The 20,784-nt window shown below is 37.0% G+C and overlaps 1 protein-coding gene across 1 annotated transcript in view; it reads left to right on the forward strand.

The window, feature by feature from the left end:
* The first annotated feature begins 46 nt into the window (after positions 1-46).
* TUBG1 (tubulin gamma 1) overlaps positions 47-20,784 on the forward strand; it is a 32,153-nt gene continuing 11,415 nt past the window's right edge. Inside the window, exons 1-8 of the mRNA XM_026679829.2 lie at positions 47-281; positions 819-931; positions 6,616-6,783; positions 7,810-7,878; positions 12,667-12,746; positions 18,552-18,678; positions 19,280-19,366; positions 20,122-20,271. Of these exons, the coding sequence (XP_026535614.1) occupies positions 233-281; positions 819-931; positions 6,616-6,783; positions 7,810-7,878; positions 12,667-12,746; positions 18,552-18,678; positions 19,280-19,366; positions 20,122-20,271 (843 nt within the window). The 5' untranslated portion in view covers positions 47-232. The remainder of the gene's footprint in view (positions 282-818; positions 932-6,615; positions 6,784-7,809; positions 7,879-12,666; positions 12,747-18,551; positions 18,679-19,279; positions 19,367-20,121; positions 20,272-20,784) is intronic.

Genomic DNA, 20,784 nt, shown 5'->3' on the forward strand with positions numbered 1-20,784 from the left:
TAGATGCGACATCTTGTTGTACGGAAAAAGTGCGCGCGCACCCCCCGCTTCAAATTTAATTGCTTCAGCGCATGCGTGTTGCCAAAATAAAGCTAGCAGATAGGAGAAGCGGCTGCGCGATTAGCAACGGCATATTCTTCTTCTTTTTTTTTTTAGGAAAGCGGGAACAACTTAGGGAAGCATCGGTGTTAACTCCAGAAGAAGAGGGTTTGGATTTTAATCCACACTCACTATGCCGCGGGAGATTATTACTCTGCAGCTGGGGCAATGTGGCAACCAAAGTAAGGCCAAGAGAAAAGGTCTATGGTGTGTGTATATGTGTGTGTATATATACATATATGTATGCATGTATATGTATATGTGTATATGTATGTATGTATGTATGTATATGTATGTATGTATGTATGTATGTATGTATATATATATGTATATATGTGTGTGTGTTTTCTTAAGTTTTCGCCTGTATCTATATGTATGGTATTCAGCTTTGTTCGGGTATTTTCCCACTTCATTATAGTTGTGCTTTTAAAGTTGTAGCGACGTTTGGCAGAATCTCATCTGCCATCATCAGGCCTATTATTCTATTCTGTTCTGCCCTGGCTGTTAATCGAGCAAAACATAATTGAGGCAATTCCAGGTTTCTATAGTATAGGAAATGGCATAAGAACCATGTCAAAAATAATACTGTCATATCAGAATACTGTGATGTGGAATTCTTAATAAAAACCATATTTCTCCATTGCCTCTTGAAACCATTTCACTCTGACTCTAGTAGGATACAAAAAACCCACCTAATTTTGTACTTTATGCATTTACAGTTGGGTTTGAATTTTGGAAACAGCTCTGCGCTGAACATGGTATTAGCCCTGAAGGTATTGTAGAGGAATTTGCCACAGAAGGCACTGATCGGAAGGATGTCTTTTTCTATCAGGTAAAATATTTTTCTTTCTTCCATTCCTGTCCTAGGGTCTGTGGGTTGTGTGCAAGGGATTGAAAGATCGTTAAAAAATAATCCACAATTGATCTCAATGTTTTCATGTTTGCTTTATTTTTAATAGTTTTAGGAAAGTCGTCCAATTTTGGGGTAAATAAACTTTTGGTTGAAAACCCTTAAGATTTAAAAAGACAGTTTACAATTGATGAATTCATTTATGCACCAGAAACTTTGTAAAGTATTGTTTCTACAATAGGTAAAAAATGTTTACCTTTGTTGTATATTTGAGGTTGATTGTACAAACCATTGTACCTATATAAACTAGAGTACTGGTAGATGTAAACCATTCCTATTAAATAAAATAATGGGGTTTTTTAAACACCTATTTTCCGGAGGCAGTCGAGTGTCATACTATTCTGGTGTTTCTTCATGAAAATCTGTCTGATTTTGGACAAGAATAGCCATGATCAAAGCATTGAGATACCAACACCTGATCATAGATTATGATGGCCTTATGAAGTTTTAGTCATTTAATATAAGCAGATATACCTTAGCTTGATATCAAAGACCAGAATATCATTGTATTTTTTTGCTGTTCATATGTTCCTGTTTTTACTTGGGCACAGGTAGTCTTCGACTTACAACCACAAACGAGCCCAAAATTTCTATTGTTAAGCAAGACAGTTATGTAAGTTTTGCCCCATTTTATGATTGCCACAGTTGTTAAGTGAATCACTATAATTGTTAAGTTAGTAATACAGTTGTTAAATGGATCTGGCTTCCCCATTAACTTTGCTTGGCAGGTCACAAAAGGTGATCACATGATCCCAGGACAACTGGGGTCATAAATATGAGCCAGTTGCCAAGAACCTGAATTTTGATCACATGACCATAGGAATGCTACAATAGTCGTAAGTTTGAAAAGGGACCCAAGGCACTTTTTCCCATTCTGTTGTAACTTTGAATAGTCACTAAATGAATTATTGTAAGTTGAGGCCTACCTGTATTCAATTTTGAAGTAAATCACTGGCTTAGGAGATAGTTCCATTTAGAGAACTTTGGGTTCTTAGACTACTGTCTCCAATACTTGTATGGGGGGCTTTTGGTAAGGCTACACCTCAAAAGAAATGGGAAGAATGTCTTTGGAAAACAGAAGCTTCATCAGCATGCAATTGGGGCCTTTAAAAATGGAGGGATTTGCTCCATATTGAAACCCCGCATAGGCACCTATGAGGCCTTTGAAAATAGAGCAAATCCTTCTGTTTCCAAAGGACTCAAAGGTGCCTATGGGGTGTATCAAAACACAATGAATCCCTCCATTTTCAAAGGCCTCATAGGCACCTGTGGAGTGTTTCAAAATGGAGTGAATCCCTCTGTTTTTAAAGGCCCCATTTGCATGCAGATGAAGCTTCCAGTCACCATCAGATCTCCCATCTGGGCAAAAAGTGTCCCAGGGGTGGCGGAAAGGAGTTAGAGGATGGGCTAGGAGTATGAAACAAGCACCACAAACAGTTTTCCATCAACTCTCTCCCTTAAAGTGAAAGAAACTGTGGCAGGGAGGAAACATATCTTTGTAAGGGAAGTGAGTCCGGCACGGAAGGGAGGGGGAAGGATGAGATATTTTAGTGGGTTGGGGAGGCCTTGGGGGCCTGTTCCATCACGACCCCCCCATGGCCTTCCCCACCCTAAGATACCCCATGCACTTAATGAACCACGCGTTTCCCCATTCATTAAATTAGTAAATGCGTGGGCAAAAATGGAATGATCTGGGCGAAAGCAGGGAGTGAATCCTCAAGGTACGAATGGAATTTGCGGGCTCCATTACATTCGTAACTCAAGGACTGTAGAAGCCAACATGAGTGTGTCAAAAGCAGACCATGTCAGACAAACCTTGTATTCTTTGAGAAAGTACCATGTTTCCCTGAAAATATGACCCACCCCAAAAACAACCACTAGCCCTATTTTCACATCTGTGCCTAATATAAGCTCTACCCCAAGAATAAGACATAGTTAAGCCCTGTGCATGATCTGGTTGTATGAGAGGGCAGGGCGCATGTGTAAAAATTAAGCTGGGAGGGTGGAGCTGCTCATGTGCCCTACAACCGCTTACCTTAGGACCGCTGCAGCCAAGCTTCCCATGCTCTGATATCTGTTGTGCTGCTTCCTGACTTCCATGGCTGCTTGCAGCCACTTGTGGCAGGACGTTGCATGCTGCCACTCGCATGCACAATGGCACAACACGCCATGCAGACTCAGCACAGGCACGATGAGTGACACAACTGGTGTCCAGGCATGCGAGGCCTGGCTATGGCAGTCCTAAGGTAAGTGGGTAAGACATTCCCTGAAAATAAGACCTGGTGCTTATTTTCCCCTCTTCCCTCAAAAAATAAGACTGGATCTTATTTTCGGAGAAACATGGTAACTACATTAGTGAACCAGCAAAATGCTGTGGACTTCAGTAAGGTAAAATAGACCATAACTTACTATTTGATAAGATTGAAAAATGGAATTAGACAATAGCACCATTGGATGGATTCATAACTAGTTGATTAACTGCACTCAACATGTAGTCCTTAATGGAACTACATCTACATGGACGAAAACATTCAATGTGATACTCCAAAGTTCTATCTTAGGCCCAGTAGTCTTCAATATCTTCATATACAATTTAGATGAAGGGATAAAAGGGGATCTAATCAAATTTGCAGATGACAGCAAACTATGAAGAATAGTCACAACTGTAGAAGATAGGCTCAAGATCCAGAAGGATCTTGACAGAGTTGAAACCTGGGCTCTATCTAACAAAGTGAAATTAAGTGATGAGAAAAGTAAGGTTATCCACTTAATGCAAGAAAGATGCAATGCATACATATAAAATAGATGGTACCTGGCTCAATAGCAGTAATTGTGAGAGGGATCTAGGAGCTGTAGTGGACAACTACTTAAATATGTCAGTGTACTGCAGCTGCCTAAAAAGCCAATCGGTTCTAAACTGCATCGACAGAAGAATAGAATCAAGATCATGTGAAGTGTAAGTTCATAATGCGTTGGTAAGTCCACACTTGGAATGCTGTGTCCAGTTTCAGTCATCACAATACCAAAAAGGTGTTGAAACTCTTGACGGTGCAGAGAAGAACAAAGAACAGAAGCAACAAAGGGATTGGAAGCTCAAATATGAAGAATGGTTGCAGTAACTGAGAATATCTAGTCTAGCAAAGTGAAGGGGTGACATGATACAATAGCAATTTTCCAATATCTAAGGGGCAAAGAAGAAGTCAATCTAATCTTCAAAGCATTTGAAGGCAGGACAAAAAGTAAGGGATGGAAACTTATCAAAGAGAACCAACCTAGACTTAAGGAAAAATTTAATTTAATTTGGTGATAATAATTAGTCAGTGGTTTCAGAAGTTTTGGTGCTCTGTTGCTAGAGGTTTTTAAGAAGAGATTGGACAATCATTTCTTTTAAATGGTATGGGGTTTCCTGCTTGGGCAAGGGGTTGGACTAGATTCTAGAAGATCTCCAAGGTCCCTTCTAACTCTGTAATTTTATTATTCTCTAGGGTAATGGCACTACTAGAGTTGGCATTAGAAGTGCTTCACAATAGTGGTATTTTAAAATTAAGGGAATAAAGACAGAGTAATTCTGTGTTTAAATTACAAGTTAGCATCATCATATGTAAAGGAGTCCAGTAGTCTATATTTTTAGGGAGAAGAATATAAAGTGCAGTGAATAAAACAGGAAATAAGAAAGGTACAAGAACTAAATTTAAGTGTGGATCATAATGACTGGCAGATGAAGTGGATTAGAAATGATATCAGCGATTTTTTTTTATGTTGGATACATCAACACATTGGATACATCAATACATCAATAAGTGCAACAACATGCCTACTGTCCCTGCCTTAATGTTTGTTTTATTCATGTATTTCATGTATTACTAAACATGTTTATACTTATATGTATATTATCAAATGTGTGCTTGACAAAATAAATAAATAAATAATAATAATAAATGAATATATCAAAATACATCTAGCATTTTTAAAACCCTGAGATTTTGTTTATCTACTCAAAATCTTACATTATCTTAATGGGAGAAGGCTAAAATATCTTGTGAGATTTTGATTTTTGTTTTGGGGGTTTCATGGGCTTTAGGGGCATTGTAATGGACTTTGTATTATTAGCCTTGGACTTAATTGATTGAAGGAGGATTAGGAAAGCATGAGTTATTATTTCATAATTGGTTTGCTATTGCTTTTAATATGATAACTCATCTGGGACGATGATATATTCCCAGTGTTTTACTGACTTCTGAAAAGCTTTTATATCAGAAAAGGATGGAATCCACCAAGTGTATCTGGATGGCTATTAGTAATGTAGAATTAGTTTTTTTGGACAATCATTTCAGACAATCAGACAATCATACCTGATTTTTATGGAGGCTGTTCTCCTGAGAAGCATGGCTTAGAAGCTTATATTTGTTTCATTCCATAAACTGAACTCTTTCTAAAATTGAAGATTTTGAGTTTAAATTCAGTTTTAAGGACCTTAATTAAAAGATCTGAAATGTTAAGAGTTCTGGTGAGTTTTTCAAATGAAAAAAAGGTTACCAAACCCTTGTTCTCAGCTCTGTATTCTCTGATGTTCTCCAGAGGGGTCAAGAGTACTTTGAGAAGACTGGAAAGTGGTAAGATAACATTCGGGGAGAGACCCAATCTTATTTTCCACAGTTATGGTACATAATGATTATCTTAAGCTAAAGCAAACAGATTTCTGCTAAGTATTAGGAAAACATTTTAAATACTTTGCAGGTAGAATCCGATATCTAGTAAATGTTTTGGAGAACTTTTCTAAATACAGTAATACCTTTTTTTTCCTGAAAAAAATCTTAATTGACCTGACTTTGGTATAACCTGTATATTTAATCATGAATGAAAATAGTAATTTTAAAATAATATTAAAATTAGAAGAAAAAGTAAGGAATCCAATATTGGGAGCAACCCAGCACTTCAGTTAGTAAAGCTAGCATCCAATAGCTTATTCACTACATATGCAGATTCCAATTTCAGATTTTCACAAATCGTTACGTAAGAGATAGCACAGATTATTTAATATTGTTTCTATACATTCATAGGTATTCAATCTCTGGTATACAGTAGAAAGCATATATAAACACAGAGCTTGTTGCTATTGTTTCTTAAATAATATATAGGAGAAAATGTATCACAACAGTACTTTACTAAGCTTAAAAATTGTACGCAACTTAAAATATGCAAAGTGGCTTTTTCACTGCCTTGAAAGGATCACTGCTTGTCCTTTACCTCTACATGTGTTTGTGTGTGTGTGTGTGTGTAGGTGGCAATATAAATTCAATAAGTGTGTGTGTGTATGCTATTCCCTGGTATTAATACTGGTTTCATCACTATTATTGAATATATCAGGGACTAGCTGCCTTCAATAGTTTAGATATGTATTCAAAATCCAAAAGGATAAAATATAGGAAACATAACGAGTATTAACTGTGTCCTCTAGTGGTCACTGTTTCTTCTGTGCAGATTAGTCTTTGCCAATTGTTACCCATAACAATTGCCCATGACTGAAGGGTTATGGGAGCTGAATTTCAACAAATTTGAAGGGTAATTTTGCAGGTTGTTTATGGCATTTTCTTCCCTATTTATAGGCAGATGATGAACACTATATTCCACGAGCTGTTCTTTTGGACTTGGAGCCACGAGTGATCCATTCCATTCTGAATTCTCCATATGCCAACCTTTACAACCCTGAGAACCTATACCTATCCGAGCATGGTGGTGGAGCTGGAAATAACTGGGCTAGTGGCTTTTCACAGGTAAAGTAGCCAAGAAGCTTGGAGCAAGCATCCTTTGATTCCTCTCTCATGCATAATTTTATAATCTTAGTAGCATGCCAAGAACTCTACTCTGTTTTGGAACCTCCCTTCCTTATTTTATATCTGCCTCTGTATGGGAGGACCATTTAAAAACATTACATTCACAAGAAGAATTTCCTGACTTCGATTTACATCTCAGTGACAGTCTATTCTCAAACTGGGCCCCAGCTACAAATACTAAAACAAAGATGCTCATTAATCAGCTAAAGTCTGGTAAAATTCCAGGCAATGATTTTATTATACCTGAAATACTATGAAATAATGCCCCGCCATTTTATGTATATTGATAGGACTTTATAAATTCTAGAGCATTGGGGCCTAATTATTGTGCCTATTTACAAAAATGACATCTGAGACTTGCCTGCTAACTATCAGCCTTTTAAGTATAATAAGTCTATGTTAGACATTTATATAATAAATTACTTGATTGTATTGACTCAGAGCATGTACTGGTAAATGAGCTAGGGCCTTCAATCTGGACACTCTATTTGTGGGCATGCCCTTATTCTTCAACACCTGGCCGAAAAATACACATCCAAATCAGTTTCATCATTATATTTATTGATTTTATACCTGCATTTAATCTATTTCCCAGACAAAGTACTCACAGACTCTATTTATAATATCTTACCTAATAAAGTGATCTGAGAATTACATCTTTTCTTTTTTACATGCAATTACTGTAATTAGCTCAGTATGAAATAGTTTCTCTGAATGTGGACAAATTCTGCTATGCAGTATGTAAAATTAGATAAACTTTAACTGCCCACTGTTCACCACCAATCACAATATGTTATTCTGTCTTTTATTTTTATTTTTACTATTTTCATTGTTTTAATGCTTTTATTTGCTGGTCTATGACCTGAATAAAAATTAATTGATTTATAAACTTAAGTTTATAAAAAAAGAACTTGGATTTATAACTAAATTTAGAATAAATATTTAGTCTTGTCACATGATTTACAGGGAGAAAAGATCCATGAAGATATTTTTGACATTATAGACAGAGAAGCTGATGGCAGTGACAGTCTAGAGGTAAGACAGACTTGTGGTGCTGACCCTTAGATTACCTATGGTTTTCTGGACCTGGAGAATGCTAGTACTGGACTGCAGTGGTCATTTATTTAGTTTCAGAATTAAGGGGGAGGGGGGAAATCCCTTAGCACGTAGTGGGAACAATCCCCAAATCTAACATTTCTTGCCAGCTTCCTCATTGATTTTCTGGGAAAGCTGGCAAAGAAGATTGCAAACGGAGATCACATGATTGTAGGGCATGGGTTATAAATGCAAAGAAGTTGCCAATACCTGAAATGTGGTCATGTGATGGGGAGTTTCATGATGGCCAAAAGTGCTTTATGGGCTGTAGAGTACCTGTTCCCAGGCTGTTGTGTTGATTAATTGTTGTTAAACAAGCAGTTGCAAACTGAGGACTACCTGTAATATGGAAGCTGTCTTCTGATTGCTCACTGCAAAACAAAATTGGAGACAGCAGACAATCTGATAATCTAGTAATAGTCTATTATTAGATTCTAATTACTAGAATCTAGTAATAAATATCTTTCATTTTTCAGATTGAAGATTGAAGCAATGGGGATAAATTTTATAATATGTTTAAACTATGTGACAAAATGACTTCTTTTTAAAAAAATCTTAAATACTTGTCTTCCCTTATGGTAAAGATTTATCTCCCCCTGCCCCCAGCAATCTTGTAGCATAGGTTAGGTGAATGATTATTCCAGGATTATTAAATTTGTTACTTAGGGCTTTGAATTCTGGCCTCCTTGTATAAAAGCCAAGGCCTCCTTTCATTTTGAAATGGAAAGACTGAACTGGAATCCTGGCTTTGAAAAGAAAAAAATTAATCTCTATCACTCTCCTGACACTGGGTTAGGTTTTCCTATTTTAAAAAACAGTTTCCCTAAGCTGGAAATTTATAGACTGAAAGGTTATAAAAGCACATAAAATGACAATTTTATAGTGAGCTAGAGATAGAAAGTGATTCATATCACGTAAATGATAAAAAGATAAGCATAGCATGAGAAACTATTTTAATCATATCAACATAAAATGATACAAAACAATAGGATTATAGGTAGTCCTCAGGTTATGACCACTTATTCAGCTAATCAGTGGCACCAAACAGGGGGACTGTTGTGACTGTTGTAGCATCCTGATCATGATTTGGGTGCTTGGCGATTGGCCTGCAGTTATGACAGTTGTGGTGTCCTGCAATCACATGTTCATCATTTGTGACCTTTCCTACTGGATTCCCACAAGCAAAGTCAGTGGGGAAGCAGACAGAAGGTCACGAGTTGCTCTCATTCTTTTTTTTTTTGTGTGTGGCCTGCCTGCCCATACTCCATAGCACCTGCCCTTTTGGCCACAGAAACACATTCTTTCTTAGAAGGAACATACATCACAGAGTTGGTGGGGAGAAATGGGTGATGGAAGTACATCATTGAGCTTCTGAAGTAAAGATGGATAAAGATGTTACAATAAATAAATAAAATCAGTGAAGATCTTATAAAATAATCTGATCAAACAGAATACTCCTTTATTAACCGTTATAGAATCAAACATTAATTTATAAAAGAATGTCTTCTTGAAAGCTGTCTGCCGCTCCCGCACATTTCAGTCCCACACTTTCCATTGTATATGTCTAGTGAAAAATCTGCTAATGATCCTGCTTAGTCTATAATGGCTTAGCAGAATCAACAGTTTGTCCTTTTTAAAAGATAGCTGATAATGATCGCACACTCCTAATTTTAAAAATGCAACTGTATTGATTTATAAAAGAATACTGCCAGAGTATTGTATTAGTTGATAGTTTTTTATTAGCTCAAATGCAATTAATTTCTTAGATATTAAGGTTAGACAATTTTTGTCACATTAAAATCATTTTTTTAAAACAAAGTTATATTTAAAAAAAAATACAGTATCTGTGAATAAACTGTGAATATGTGAATACTCAATATGAAATTACTAGAGGTTCCAAGTAGAGTATGTTTTTATTTTAATGATATCAAATATAATTATTACTTTTTATTTTTTAAAAATGCCAAAATTTCCACTATAGGTAGTCCCCAATTTACAATGGTTCATTCAGTGATCATTCAAAGTTACAACAGCACTGAAAAAAGTGACTTATGACCATTTTTCACACTTGTGACCTCTGCGGCATCCCTGTGGTCATGTGATCAAAATTTAGATGCTTGGCAACTGATGCATATTTATGACAATTGCAGTGTCCCGGGGTCATGTGATCACCTTTTGCCACCTTCTGACAACTAAAGTCAATGGGGAAGCCAGATTCACTTAACAACCATGTTACTAACAATTGCAATGGTTCACTTAACAACTGTGGTAAAAAAAATGTTGTAAAATAGGACAAAACTCACTTAACAAATGTCTCACTTAGCAACAGAAAGGTTGGGCTCAATTCTGGTCATAAGTTGAGGACTACCTGTATATCATTGTTTATTAGTGTTAAAAAACTGTTAAAGTACTACAGGTAAATATTTAATTTATCATATATATAAGCCCACCAGGAAATATTTAATTACACACACATACACACACACACATATATATATACACACCAGAAAAAACAAAATACATAATCTTATTTCATCAACAAGATTAAGTTGCAAAACAAAGGAAACAGAAAACATACACCTATGACAAAACTGTAACAAAAAAAGTGTATAAAGAGAAAAAAATACGTTCTGCTACTAAAATAGATTTTTGAATGTATTCTGTTTTTTTGTGATGGACTTACAGTGCAGATTTATGTAATCTTTATGCTTCGGGCAGTGTCTGGTCTAGGACAATTAGCCACAGGCACATGATTGTGTCCACTTTACCACAGTACATCCCCCCCGCAGCTGACCCATTACAAGCATTTATCATCAGCTGACCCTTTGCCAGCGTTTCTCCCCAACGGTCTGCCATTGTTCTTCCAACACATCCTCCTCCTGGGTGATTTGCCAAAGGATACTTGTCCCCGGACAATTCACAGCACAAGACAAATAACCGTGTGTCCCCACTCTGCAGATTCATGGCAAGGCAGTGGGCTGGCGGGTGGAAATTCATGGTGCTTCTGAAAGGGAGAGATTGATTAAGCACATCCGGAAATCAGGAATTTGTTTTCAGTTTCAGGATCAGGCTTCCTGCATTCTGAAGAATATGTCAAAAAAGTTTGCATAACACAGGTTCCAAGGAAGAGGCATGATAAATGTGAAGGACCCCCTCTCTGAAAGGGAACGTCAACCGTGCCCTGAAAGCTTCTCCCACTGAGCGCATTCTCTGTATTGTAGTCAGTGAAAATAAAATGAAAACATTAAAGAAAGTTATGCTCTCAGAGAAAGAAAGAGGGTGAGGGGGGGGATCTCAAACCCCCTCTACCCCGCATGGTTAATAGTTAATAGATAGTTAATTGAATTTTTTTATTGGCCAAGTGTGATTGGACACACAAGGAATTTATCTTGTTGCAAATGCTCTCAGTGTACATAAAAGATACATTCATCAAGAGTCAAGAATCATAAGGTACATGGAATTGTACGAAATGAATTATTCATATGAAAATGTCCAGAAAGATGTTCGCAACAAATGTTGCAATCTCAGAAAGTAGCTATCCCTACATAGGGAGCTCAGTAGCTATCCCTACATAGCATTAGCCTCTTTAAAAGAAAGATTTTTTTTCTTGAAATAGAAGCATAAGCCACTAATAATTATTCTCTTAGTCGACATGTTTTCCTTGATCTTTTTAGGATATGTTTCTGGTCGATTTCAATATGAGGCATTTCTTCTTCTTTCACCTCCCCCCCATTTTCCTCCTCCCCAAACAAGGTCATCTCTTTTTAAAAAATGAGGACTAGCAGTTCCCCATTAAGCTCTATGTTATAAAACTAAGTGTGTCTTTCTATAACAAAAGCTGTTTAAAGGGTTTGCCACAGCTTTAAACAGAATCCAATCTGTTTATATTTTTTACTTCTTTTCAAATGTCTAGACGTAAGTTCTCATTTCGCTCTGTCTCTCCTTGATGGAATTAATGAGATCGGATTTGATCAGGACAGTGATTGCAATCCCTAAGTTATTAGACTCTGAACACATCACTGCCCTGAGGTGATACCGGGGAGGAGAGCAAGGGTACACCTGATATTGAAATCCACCAGATTTTCAAAGTCAGGCATGGATATCAATATCAGGCATATCCTCCCCCCACAATCACAGCAGGGCAGTCCTAATAATTTTGGGATAAGCAGCTTTTATTAAAGAGAAGCACTTAGTTTTATAACATAGTGATATGGGAATTTGTAGTTGTATTTTTCTGCTTCTTGCCAAGGAAACGACACATTTGTCTCCCACCCCCCAACCGTTCCAGTTTCCATTTCAGGAATGTGAACTGAAAAGTGCCTGCGTCCAATCGGAAGGCAGAGTGGGGACGCTTGGTTACTAGTTTTGCACTGCTGATTGGCTGGGAACAAGTATCCTTTGGCAAATTGCCTGAAAGGAGAGTGCATTGGCAGGGGAGAAGAGCTGGCAAAGGGCCAGCCGATGATAAATGTCTGTGAAATGGACACAGCCATGTGCCCATGGTTAACTGTCCCAGTCCAGTGCTGAGGAGCATGGATGTTATTTGGCTGCAGAAAAGAAGAATAGCTAACTTTTAAGACATAAGTGCTCAGAAAGAAAGTTGCCTTATGTAGATTGTGTTTGTATACCTTTAGTATCCATATGTCTCTCCTCTGATACATTTATGTGTACTGGTAGTTCTCCCATAAGAGGATAGTATGTATCTATTTCCAATGTTGTTTCTTTTAGGGTTTTGTGCTGTGTCATTCCATTGCTGGTGGAACTGGCTCTGGCTTGGGCTCTTACCTTCTGGAGAGGTTAAATGACAGGTGAGTGATGGCCACAAATATGTTTGTGCTCATGGCCATACTCCTTTTGGGTAGGAAAATTATAAAGCAATCAAGTTACTTTGCGGAAATCTGCTAACTGGCAGATTTGGAAGATACATAGCTGACTCAATAAGGTCTGTCTCACCTTATCACCAGCTTGGACAAGCCTTGTGGTTTGTAACAAAACAAAAAAAGATTAAAACAATCAGTTTTGATCCTTAAGGCAAGAAATGTTCTTCAGTCTTGGCTAAAGAAAATCACATTTATTTATTTTTTGGATAACAGTGTTTTGAGAATTATAACTCTACAGAACTTTCAGAAATTGTGAGGAAGGGTAAACAGACACTGATGAAAATTAAGTTAGGCTGATTAATAACATGCCAAATATCCTTTAAATGTAGCCCATTTTTCATTTTGAGATTATTTCAGAGAAGCAATATTTTTGTTCTTCCCAGAGATCCACAGTGTTTTGAATCTTATTGCTAACCACTGCTTGTAATTATTTGTATTATTCACTAATTTGCATCTTCTAAGAGTGCTGGATCACTTGGAGGCAGTCTTACATTGGACTGAATTTAGAAAAAAATATTTTTTTTATTAATTGTGAATAGCAGCTTCCTTTTATTGGGAGTCTGACAAATAGTAGGCATGCAGAGATGGGTAAATTATCTTTTTTTATCAGAGAGGGAAGAACACGCAGAAGTTATAATTGTCAATGGAGAAACTATCCCCTTAGTGTTATTATGAGATATTTCTGAATGGATCATTTGTAATTTTTTCAGTTGTTCCTGTGATGTAATCTGAAGTTAGAATTACAGTTGATTTTCCACATTAGTGGGGATATTGTACTTGCTGAGATCTTCTTAATTAAGTGGAAAAAAATATAGATTCTGTTTGAAAATTTTAAAAATCTTCTCAGCAATATTTCAATAGACTTTAAGAATGATTTTTAAATATGTTTTTGATTTAATATGTTTTTCTGTAGTAAGAGGAATTGCTAGATATTACCTATACAAAACCGTCTAAACTGTTCCATGTGACATTTTAGTAAAAAATTTAATTAATGTACTTTTCATCCAAAAACTAACAGTGAAGCAGAACATTTTAAAAGTAAAGCTTACTTTGCATTATATTTCTCAACTAAGTTCTAAATTAAAATATTATCCATATTTTTGCAATGCTCTCCAGCTATCACAGGACTGTCAGGTACATTCTAGACATAGTATCAACATTTCATTTGCACTTGAACAATTTAGATTGGCATAGTACATAAGGCATCAGGCTAGAAAGTGGGAGACTGAATTCTAATCTTGCCTTAGGCACAAAGACAGTGGGGTGATTTTGGGCCAGTCACTTTTTCTCAGCCCTAAGAAGGTGGCAATGACAAACCACTTCTGAAAAATGTTGCCAAGAAAACTGCAAGATTTGTCCTGGCAGTCTTCAAAAATTGGACATGATTGAATGGAGCTGTAGTTAAGATTTATAAATAACCAACCAGCAAAATGCTATGGGGCAACTAACACAACACTGCAACTGACAGACTAATTAATATTACTGTGTTCATGGGAGCTTGCCAGAGACTTTTGGAAGACCTCAGAATTGATTCTGACTTATTCAGTTCAATCTAAATTGTTTATGGTCAGATGGCTGGCAGAATTTCCTACACATCACACTGAGATGATTGTTTTGAACTTTCCGAAAGTAGGGGCAACTGAATATTTGTATTCATCATTGAACACAGTGTAGGACATTTACCAGCATTTCATACAGAGATTTAGAAATGCATCTGATGATTTTGCAAGAACAACAAATATATTCACAGTCTAGAAGAGGCCACTGAAGAGTTTGTCCATACATATCAGATTTTCAATTATTTGCCAGAGATGTGGGTAGAATAATTTGACTCTGATTGAGCCAATTTTGAGTATGATTTAGCTGACAAGTTTATACAAATTGGTGAGAATTCTTCCAAAAGAATTTGGAAGAGTTGAAGTATAGAAGAAATGGCAACGGAAGAGGGTTTTACGTCTACCCTGTCATTGCCTCCCCCACCCCCCCGTGGCCTCCTCAGCACTGAAAAAAAAAAAAAGATATAATAACAGTGCCCAAGAAGAGAAACAGAGATCTTCGTTCAGGTTTCTACTTGGTACTCTTGGATGTCTACCTAGAACTTGCACCATTTAAAGTTCATGCCTCTGAATCAGCTGTGAAATGCTGCACTTATGGATCTATGTGCTATTTAACAAGCAAATGCTTACTCCAGAGAAGAAAGACTTTTCCCAAGAGCTTAGCAAGAGGCTGCTCCAATAGTTAAGCAGCACTCAGCTGAGAGTGGGCAAGTATATTTTACTGTTTCTCTTGTTTAGATTCTGGCTGGGAAATACAATTCTTAGTCCTAATAATCTTGACAGCCAAAGCCAATTTTACAAATGAGCTAACAGTGCAAAAATTTGATTTATTTACACTGACACTGGAAAAGCAAAAGCTGGTAGAAATGATTGATGGGCAAGCCACCAAGCCTGTTTGTGTATTACAATGTGTACACCTTTATAATTGATAATAAAGAATCATATATTGTAGAATTCTTATCGCTCTATTGTTACTGTTTCTTTGATTGTTCCTGTGGTGGAACTGATTAGCTGCAAATAACCTAGATGTACATAGGGAGAAAAGAACAGTTTCTTTTTTCTTTCCAAAGTACAAATAGTTCAATTTGTAGTCTTTCTGCTTTTATGCTTCATACTTGCTTGCTCACAATCTCCATTTCATTGCCAAAAAAACACTTGGATTTTATAGTTGTGTTTGAGAACAAAGAAACAACTGTGTTGTCTTATTGGACTTATGACTGTGCCATCAACTTGAAGTCAGAAGCCCAAATTGTGGCTAAAAAGCAACGTTTATATCTACTTTAAAATAATTTCTGGGTGACAATTTGAAGAAAGATTTTGTTTTGAATTTCCAGCATCTGCATTCATATTGTTCATCTCGAAGGGTTAGAATGGTTATATATATATGGTTATAGACTTTAAACTGTAAGACCATTATTTCAGATTTTCTAGATTATGCTTAGGTGGCATGTATTTTCACAAAGTTAGAGGCATCTATGATTTGATCAAAATGAAAGAAGGATATGAATAATTAATTGCATTTGATGCAAGATATGGCAAGTTTGAATAAACAACTTTGGCATGGTGGATTGCAGGGTAGTTTTTTCCAGATTCATGAATATTTGGACATGTATATGTGGTGATATACTGATCTTTTCAAGAGCATTTTTAATGAAATGTCTTAAATACATTCTGTAAATATAAATATTTTACTGAATTAGGAAAAAAGTACATTTGATCTACCCCAACTGGACTCTTTTAAGTTACTAGGTCTCTACAAAAGGAATTCAAATGGCCGTGCAAAAGTGCAATTTATAATTTCATGTAAAAAATCGAAACATGTAATAAATGCATAGCATTTTCCAAAACTGCTAGTTTTTCCTAGAGGATTTATCATTAATTTTGCGACTAGATTTCTATTTGAATTTTAAATAAAAGATGGAAGTTTACTTGAGCAAGCAATATTTCAGAAATTGAACATTCTTTTTAAACTGCTGTTCAAGCATCCAAAGTCCTCTTCCAATTTAGACCAATTTAGACCAATTTAGACCCCTAAACGAGGGGTCACCAACCTTTCGGACCTCAGGGACCACTAAATTCATAATTTTAAATCCCGTGGATACTAATATGATCTGCCTAATGATCGGCTGGATGGGCGTGGCTAGGTGATCGTGCGACTGGGTGGGCATGGTCAACGTGAGTGACCTCACTCACGTTGAGGGGAGGGGTGCCTTGCCAGCCGTTACTTGACCCTTCCCTCCCACCCACTTCTAACCTGCCCGCCCGGGCTTCTTAGGGCCCCTACAGGAAGCAGTTGTTGGAGCTAAGCAGCCACTATGAGAAAGAGTTGGCAAAACAGCTGGCTCAGTTCAAATTGGATCTGATGAAGAAGAAGACTCAGCTGAAGCACCTCACTGAGGACCAAGAGCATAGGCTTTCCAAGCAGAGGGAAGACCTGTGGGAGTGCAAGGCCAGGTACCAGTGCCTGGAGGCTTAGCCGGTTGAGATAGTCAGCCAGTTCCAGGCCATAAATGCAGTCCCACTAGAACAAGGCCCTCCAGCTTTCATCCAAAGCCCTGCACTAGGAGGCTGAATTCCCCAAGTTGGAATTTCTGCCCCCCTCTGACTCACACAAAAAGACCCCAAAGGGGGAGACTCTGAAGCAACACAAATGTTCATTGCACGTATCCTGCCCATTGCACGTATTGAGGACCCCTGATTTAGTGCAATATAAAAAATGCAAATAATTTTTTTGCGGACCACCAAAATTTTCTCATGGGCCACCAGTGGTAACCGCTGGTGTAAACAAATGTATCAAACATTGCATTTCACACCACTGTCTCCCAAGCAGAGAAAGGGGGAAAGAGGAGGGCATGAATCTCTTGCCATTTGCAGTTTATTCCAGGTTGTTTTTACCAGCTGAATGAAACTATGATTTTTTTGGTCATAGTTGTTTGTAATTTTAGCAATGGAGGCACTTCCTAGAAGGTATAGTCCATTCAGAACAGGCATAGTTTAATTTAGAAATTCTGTGGAATACAGTCTTTGACACCTTGACAGGTGGGCACAGATTTTTTTTCCTGTTTCAGTTTTATATCACCTATAGTTTCAATTCACCAACAATACCTTATCATGTAAACCTGTATAAAAAAATTCCCTACTCCTCTATCCTTACCATAATATTGCAGCTGAATAACTTTGCCTCTCCCCAGTAGTTAGACTCTCTCTAGGGGCAGGGAGTCAGATGATAGATTTAGTACATTGGAGTAGAGTGCAACAAATAGAATGCCACTTGAGCCAGCAGAGGAGGCATGCTGCGGGTCCCATCAGCCCAATTATTCCAGCTGATGGGGTCCAGGAGGATGGCCTTCTCTGCTTCTGCCCTCTAGAACATCTTGCCCCGCCCATGTGAGCTTGGCTCCAACTCTCATATATTTTTATAAGGGTCTAAAGATGTGACTGTGCCAGTTGGCTTGGGGCTCCAGTGCAGTGGGGATACAAATGGAGATGGTCGAGTAATAACAGTTGGGTGCTATTGATTGCTATTGATTGCTTTTACGGGAACTGGGAGGCAATTGCCAGACACTCTGGTTGTTGAGGCTTCTGTTTTGTAGCCTTTCTGCTTCCTGATGACTTGTCACTGACTGGTTCTTTCTTCATTACTGTTTTGTGGGGTGTTGGGTCTTGGGGGGGGCAGCAATAGAGTGGCAGGGTTAGGGTTACAGTTAGGGTTTGGATTTTGAATGTGGTTTCCAGCCAAGATTCTGGAGCAGGAATTGCAGTGAGACAGGTGTCACCCTGGAATCCCTTATGGTCTCCAGGGGCACTGCACGAGAGGTTTCTTGATATGAAACTGTTCAATAAGCTGGGCTTTAGTAAGACTAAGCTTGGTCAGTTAGTTACTACAGTTGCACATCTCAGTACTGAATGCTTTTTCTGGTTAAATAGAAATGGAACATTGGTAGTTTCTTGATGGTTAGTCCTGTTATATTAATTAAAAACCCAGAGTTGGCTTCTAGAGACAATACTAGCTGTCCTGCCAAATAACAAATTTCTTATAGTACTCATACACCAACTTCTGATTTTCTGCATCCATTTGTATGTTCCAAAGTGGTATCCAGACAACAAGGGCAAAAAGAAATATGTTACATGTATTAGCTTTTATTGTAATACTGAATAGGTAACCATTTTTTAACAGGTACCCCAAGAAGCTGGTGCAGACATATTCTGTCTTTCCTAACCAGGATGAGATGAGTGATGTAGTGGTGCAGCCATATAACTCTCTCTTGACACTCAAACGGCTGACACAGAATGCTGATTGTGTGGTAAGAAATATTGATAGGAAAATACCAGTATTTTCCTCTGATGAAGAAAGGAAATTCCCTTCATCTAGTCAGAGTACTGGGAGCATATTGTCATATACATATATGGTGGAATGTCCATATAGTTTTTCTTGGCAATAAGACATGGAAGTGGTTTGAAATCACATTTTGGCTAAGTATTTAATCAGATTATTATTTAAGCATATAGGAAACAGTGTAGCTACAAAAAAATTGTATGTTGGTACATTTCATGAAATTTAATTTTTTCTTTGATCAATGATAGTATGAGAATTTTCTTCAGCTGAAAAACCAAAGAATGCTGATAAATTCTTAATTTAGGAATTGATTGCAATTTTTGTCTGCAGAAGTGTCATTCTGGATGCAGAAATCAAACAAATCTATATTTAAATCTTTGCTCTTCTTTAAAATAATATTTATATCCATTTTCTCTTTCTTCCTTATATCTGTGATTTAATTTTCTTTTAAATGTTATATTTTTGTTTTATTTGTTCAGTAAACCTCACAATTCTATTTAGCAAGAAAAGTGTGCCCTCTCTTGTCTTTTTGGTCCAATAATGCTTAAACTAATTTTCTTTTTTAACAGGTGGTTCTAGATAATACAGCTCTGAATCGTATTGCTACTGACAGGTTGCACATCCCAAATCCTACCTTTTCCCAAATCAACCAACTGGTAAGCATGTAGGGAGGCTCCCTCAGGCTTCTGAAAAAGAAAGATTAAGATCTGAGTCATGCATAAGACTGTTTTCATAAGGCAGAGTTGAATAGAGATATGAAGATGATAGGAAGAAATTCAGAAGTGAACATTATTTAATTCTATAGGCATCAATGCCTTGGTTTTCTGTATTTTTAAACTGGAACATTAATACCACTCTGAAGAAGACTGTACATAAATTTAAATCAAAGAAGGTGAGTTTTGAAATGTAGAATAGGTGACTTACTCATTTTCTATGCTCATCTTAAAATTATGGGAACTCACTTTTTGTCAACAATAAGCTATTCTAGAATGCTGGCTCTTGGTTTTCCCAATTTCTTTTTATCTTTCAGTTTTGAGGATAATTTTTAGGCCATTTGTAGATAATGACAGTTTTCAGATTGTTTTAGTATTGCTGTCCATACAACAAGCCTCTTTATCTGAGAAATACTATATGGGATCAGATAATTAACCGGTTCTCCTATGTACAATCCCAGCTTATTAGCCATAATAATTTGTAAGAAGAGCTTGCAAATATAAATACAGTGCTTTATCTATTTCCCATTTTGAAAATTCTCAACATTTGAAATATGAAAAGTAAATGTACAACTCCTGAACATACTTCTGAATAACTCTGGAGAGTTTTGACCAAATTTTTCAGGATATCAGAAACTACACTTGTCTCCTTCATTTTATGGAAAGGATGTACTGAAACTTCTGTCTTTTCTTTATAGGTCTCTACTATAATGTCTGCCAGTACCACCACATTGCGCTATCCTGGTTATATGAACAATGATTTGATTGGGCTGATTGCCTCCCTTATTCCCACACCAAGGTTGCACTTCCTTATCACAGGATATACACCTCTCACCACTGACCAGGGTGTAAGTAATTTGACTTTAAATCAGGATCTGGGAATCTTCATGCTCCATTACACATTTTTACATTGCATTTTCTGTGATATATTCAGATGATATGAGATTGGATAGAAATAATGTCTGGACCATTGCCATGTTAAAAGGGTGGCCAGAGACTAGATTTACCTATCATACTAACCATGCTTTGCTTAACAGCAGTTATTGAATGAAACACAATAGTTACCATAAATTAGGGATTATAAACTCATAGGTACATACATCCCAACAGCACCGTATTTATATCCTTGCAACCTAAATAAACAGCTAATACATAGTACTTATTGAGAGTTTTGCAGCAATAATTCAGCACCAGAAAAATAAACACAGATGGCTGATGCTTCATTTAACATCTTTATAAACATAAGTAGATTTTACAAACCAGTTGTAGATTTCTCCAACATGGAGCAAACTCAAAGAGAAACATGTTGCAAATTCAGAGCAGAGCTCCAGTTTTCAGCAAGCAATCAAGTTAGTTTCATC

Source organism: Notechis scutatus, chromosome Z, assembly GCF_049901735.1.
Source record: "Notechis scutatus isolate UNSWTSFEM ecotype Mainland chromosome Z, rNotScu1.2, whole genome shotgun sequence".
In the NCBI taxonomy this organism is placed as follows: Eukaryota; Metazoa; Chordata; class Lepidosauria; order Squamata; family Elapidae; genus Notechis; species Notechis scutatus.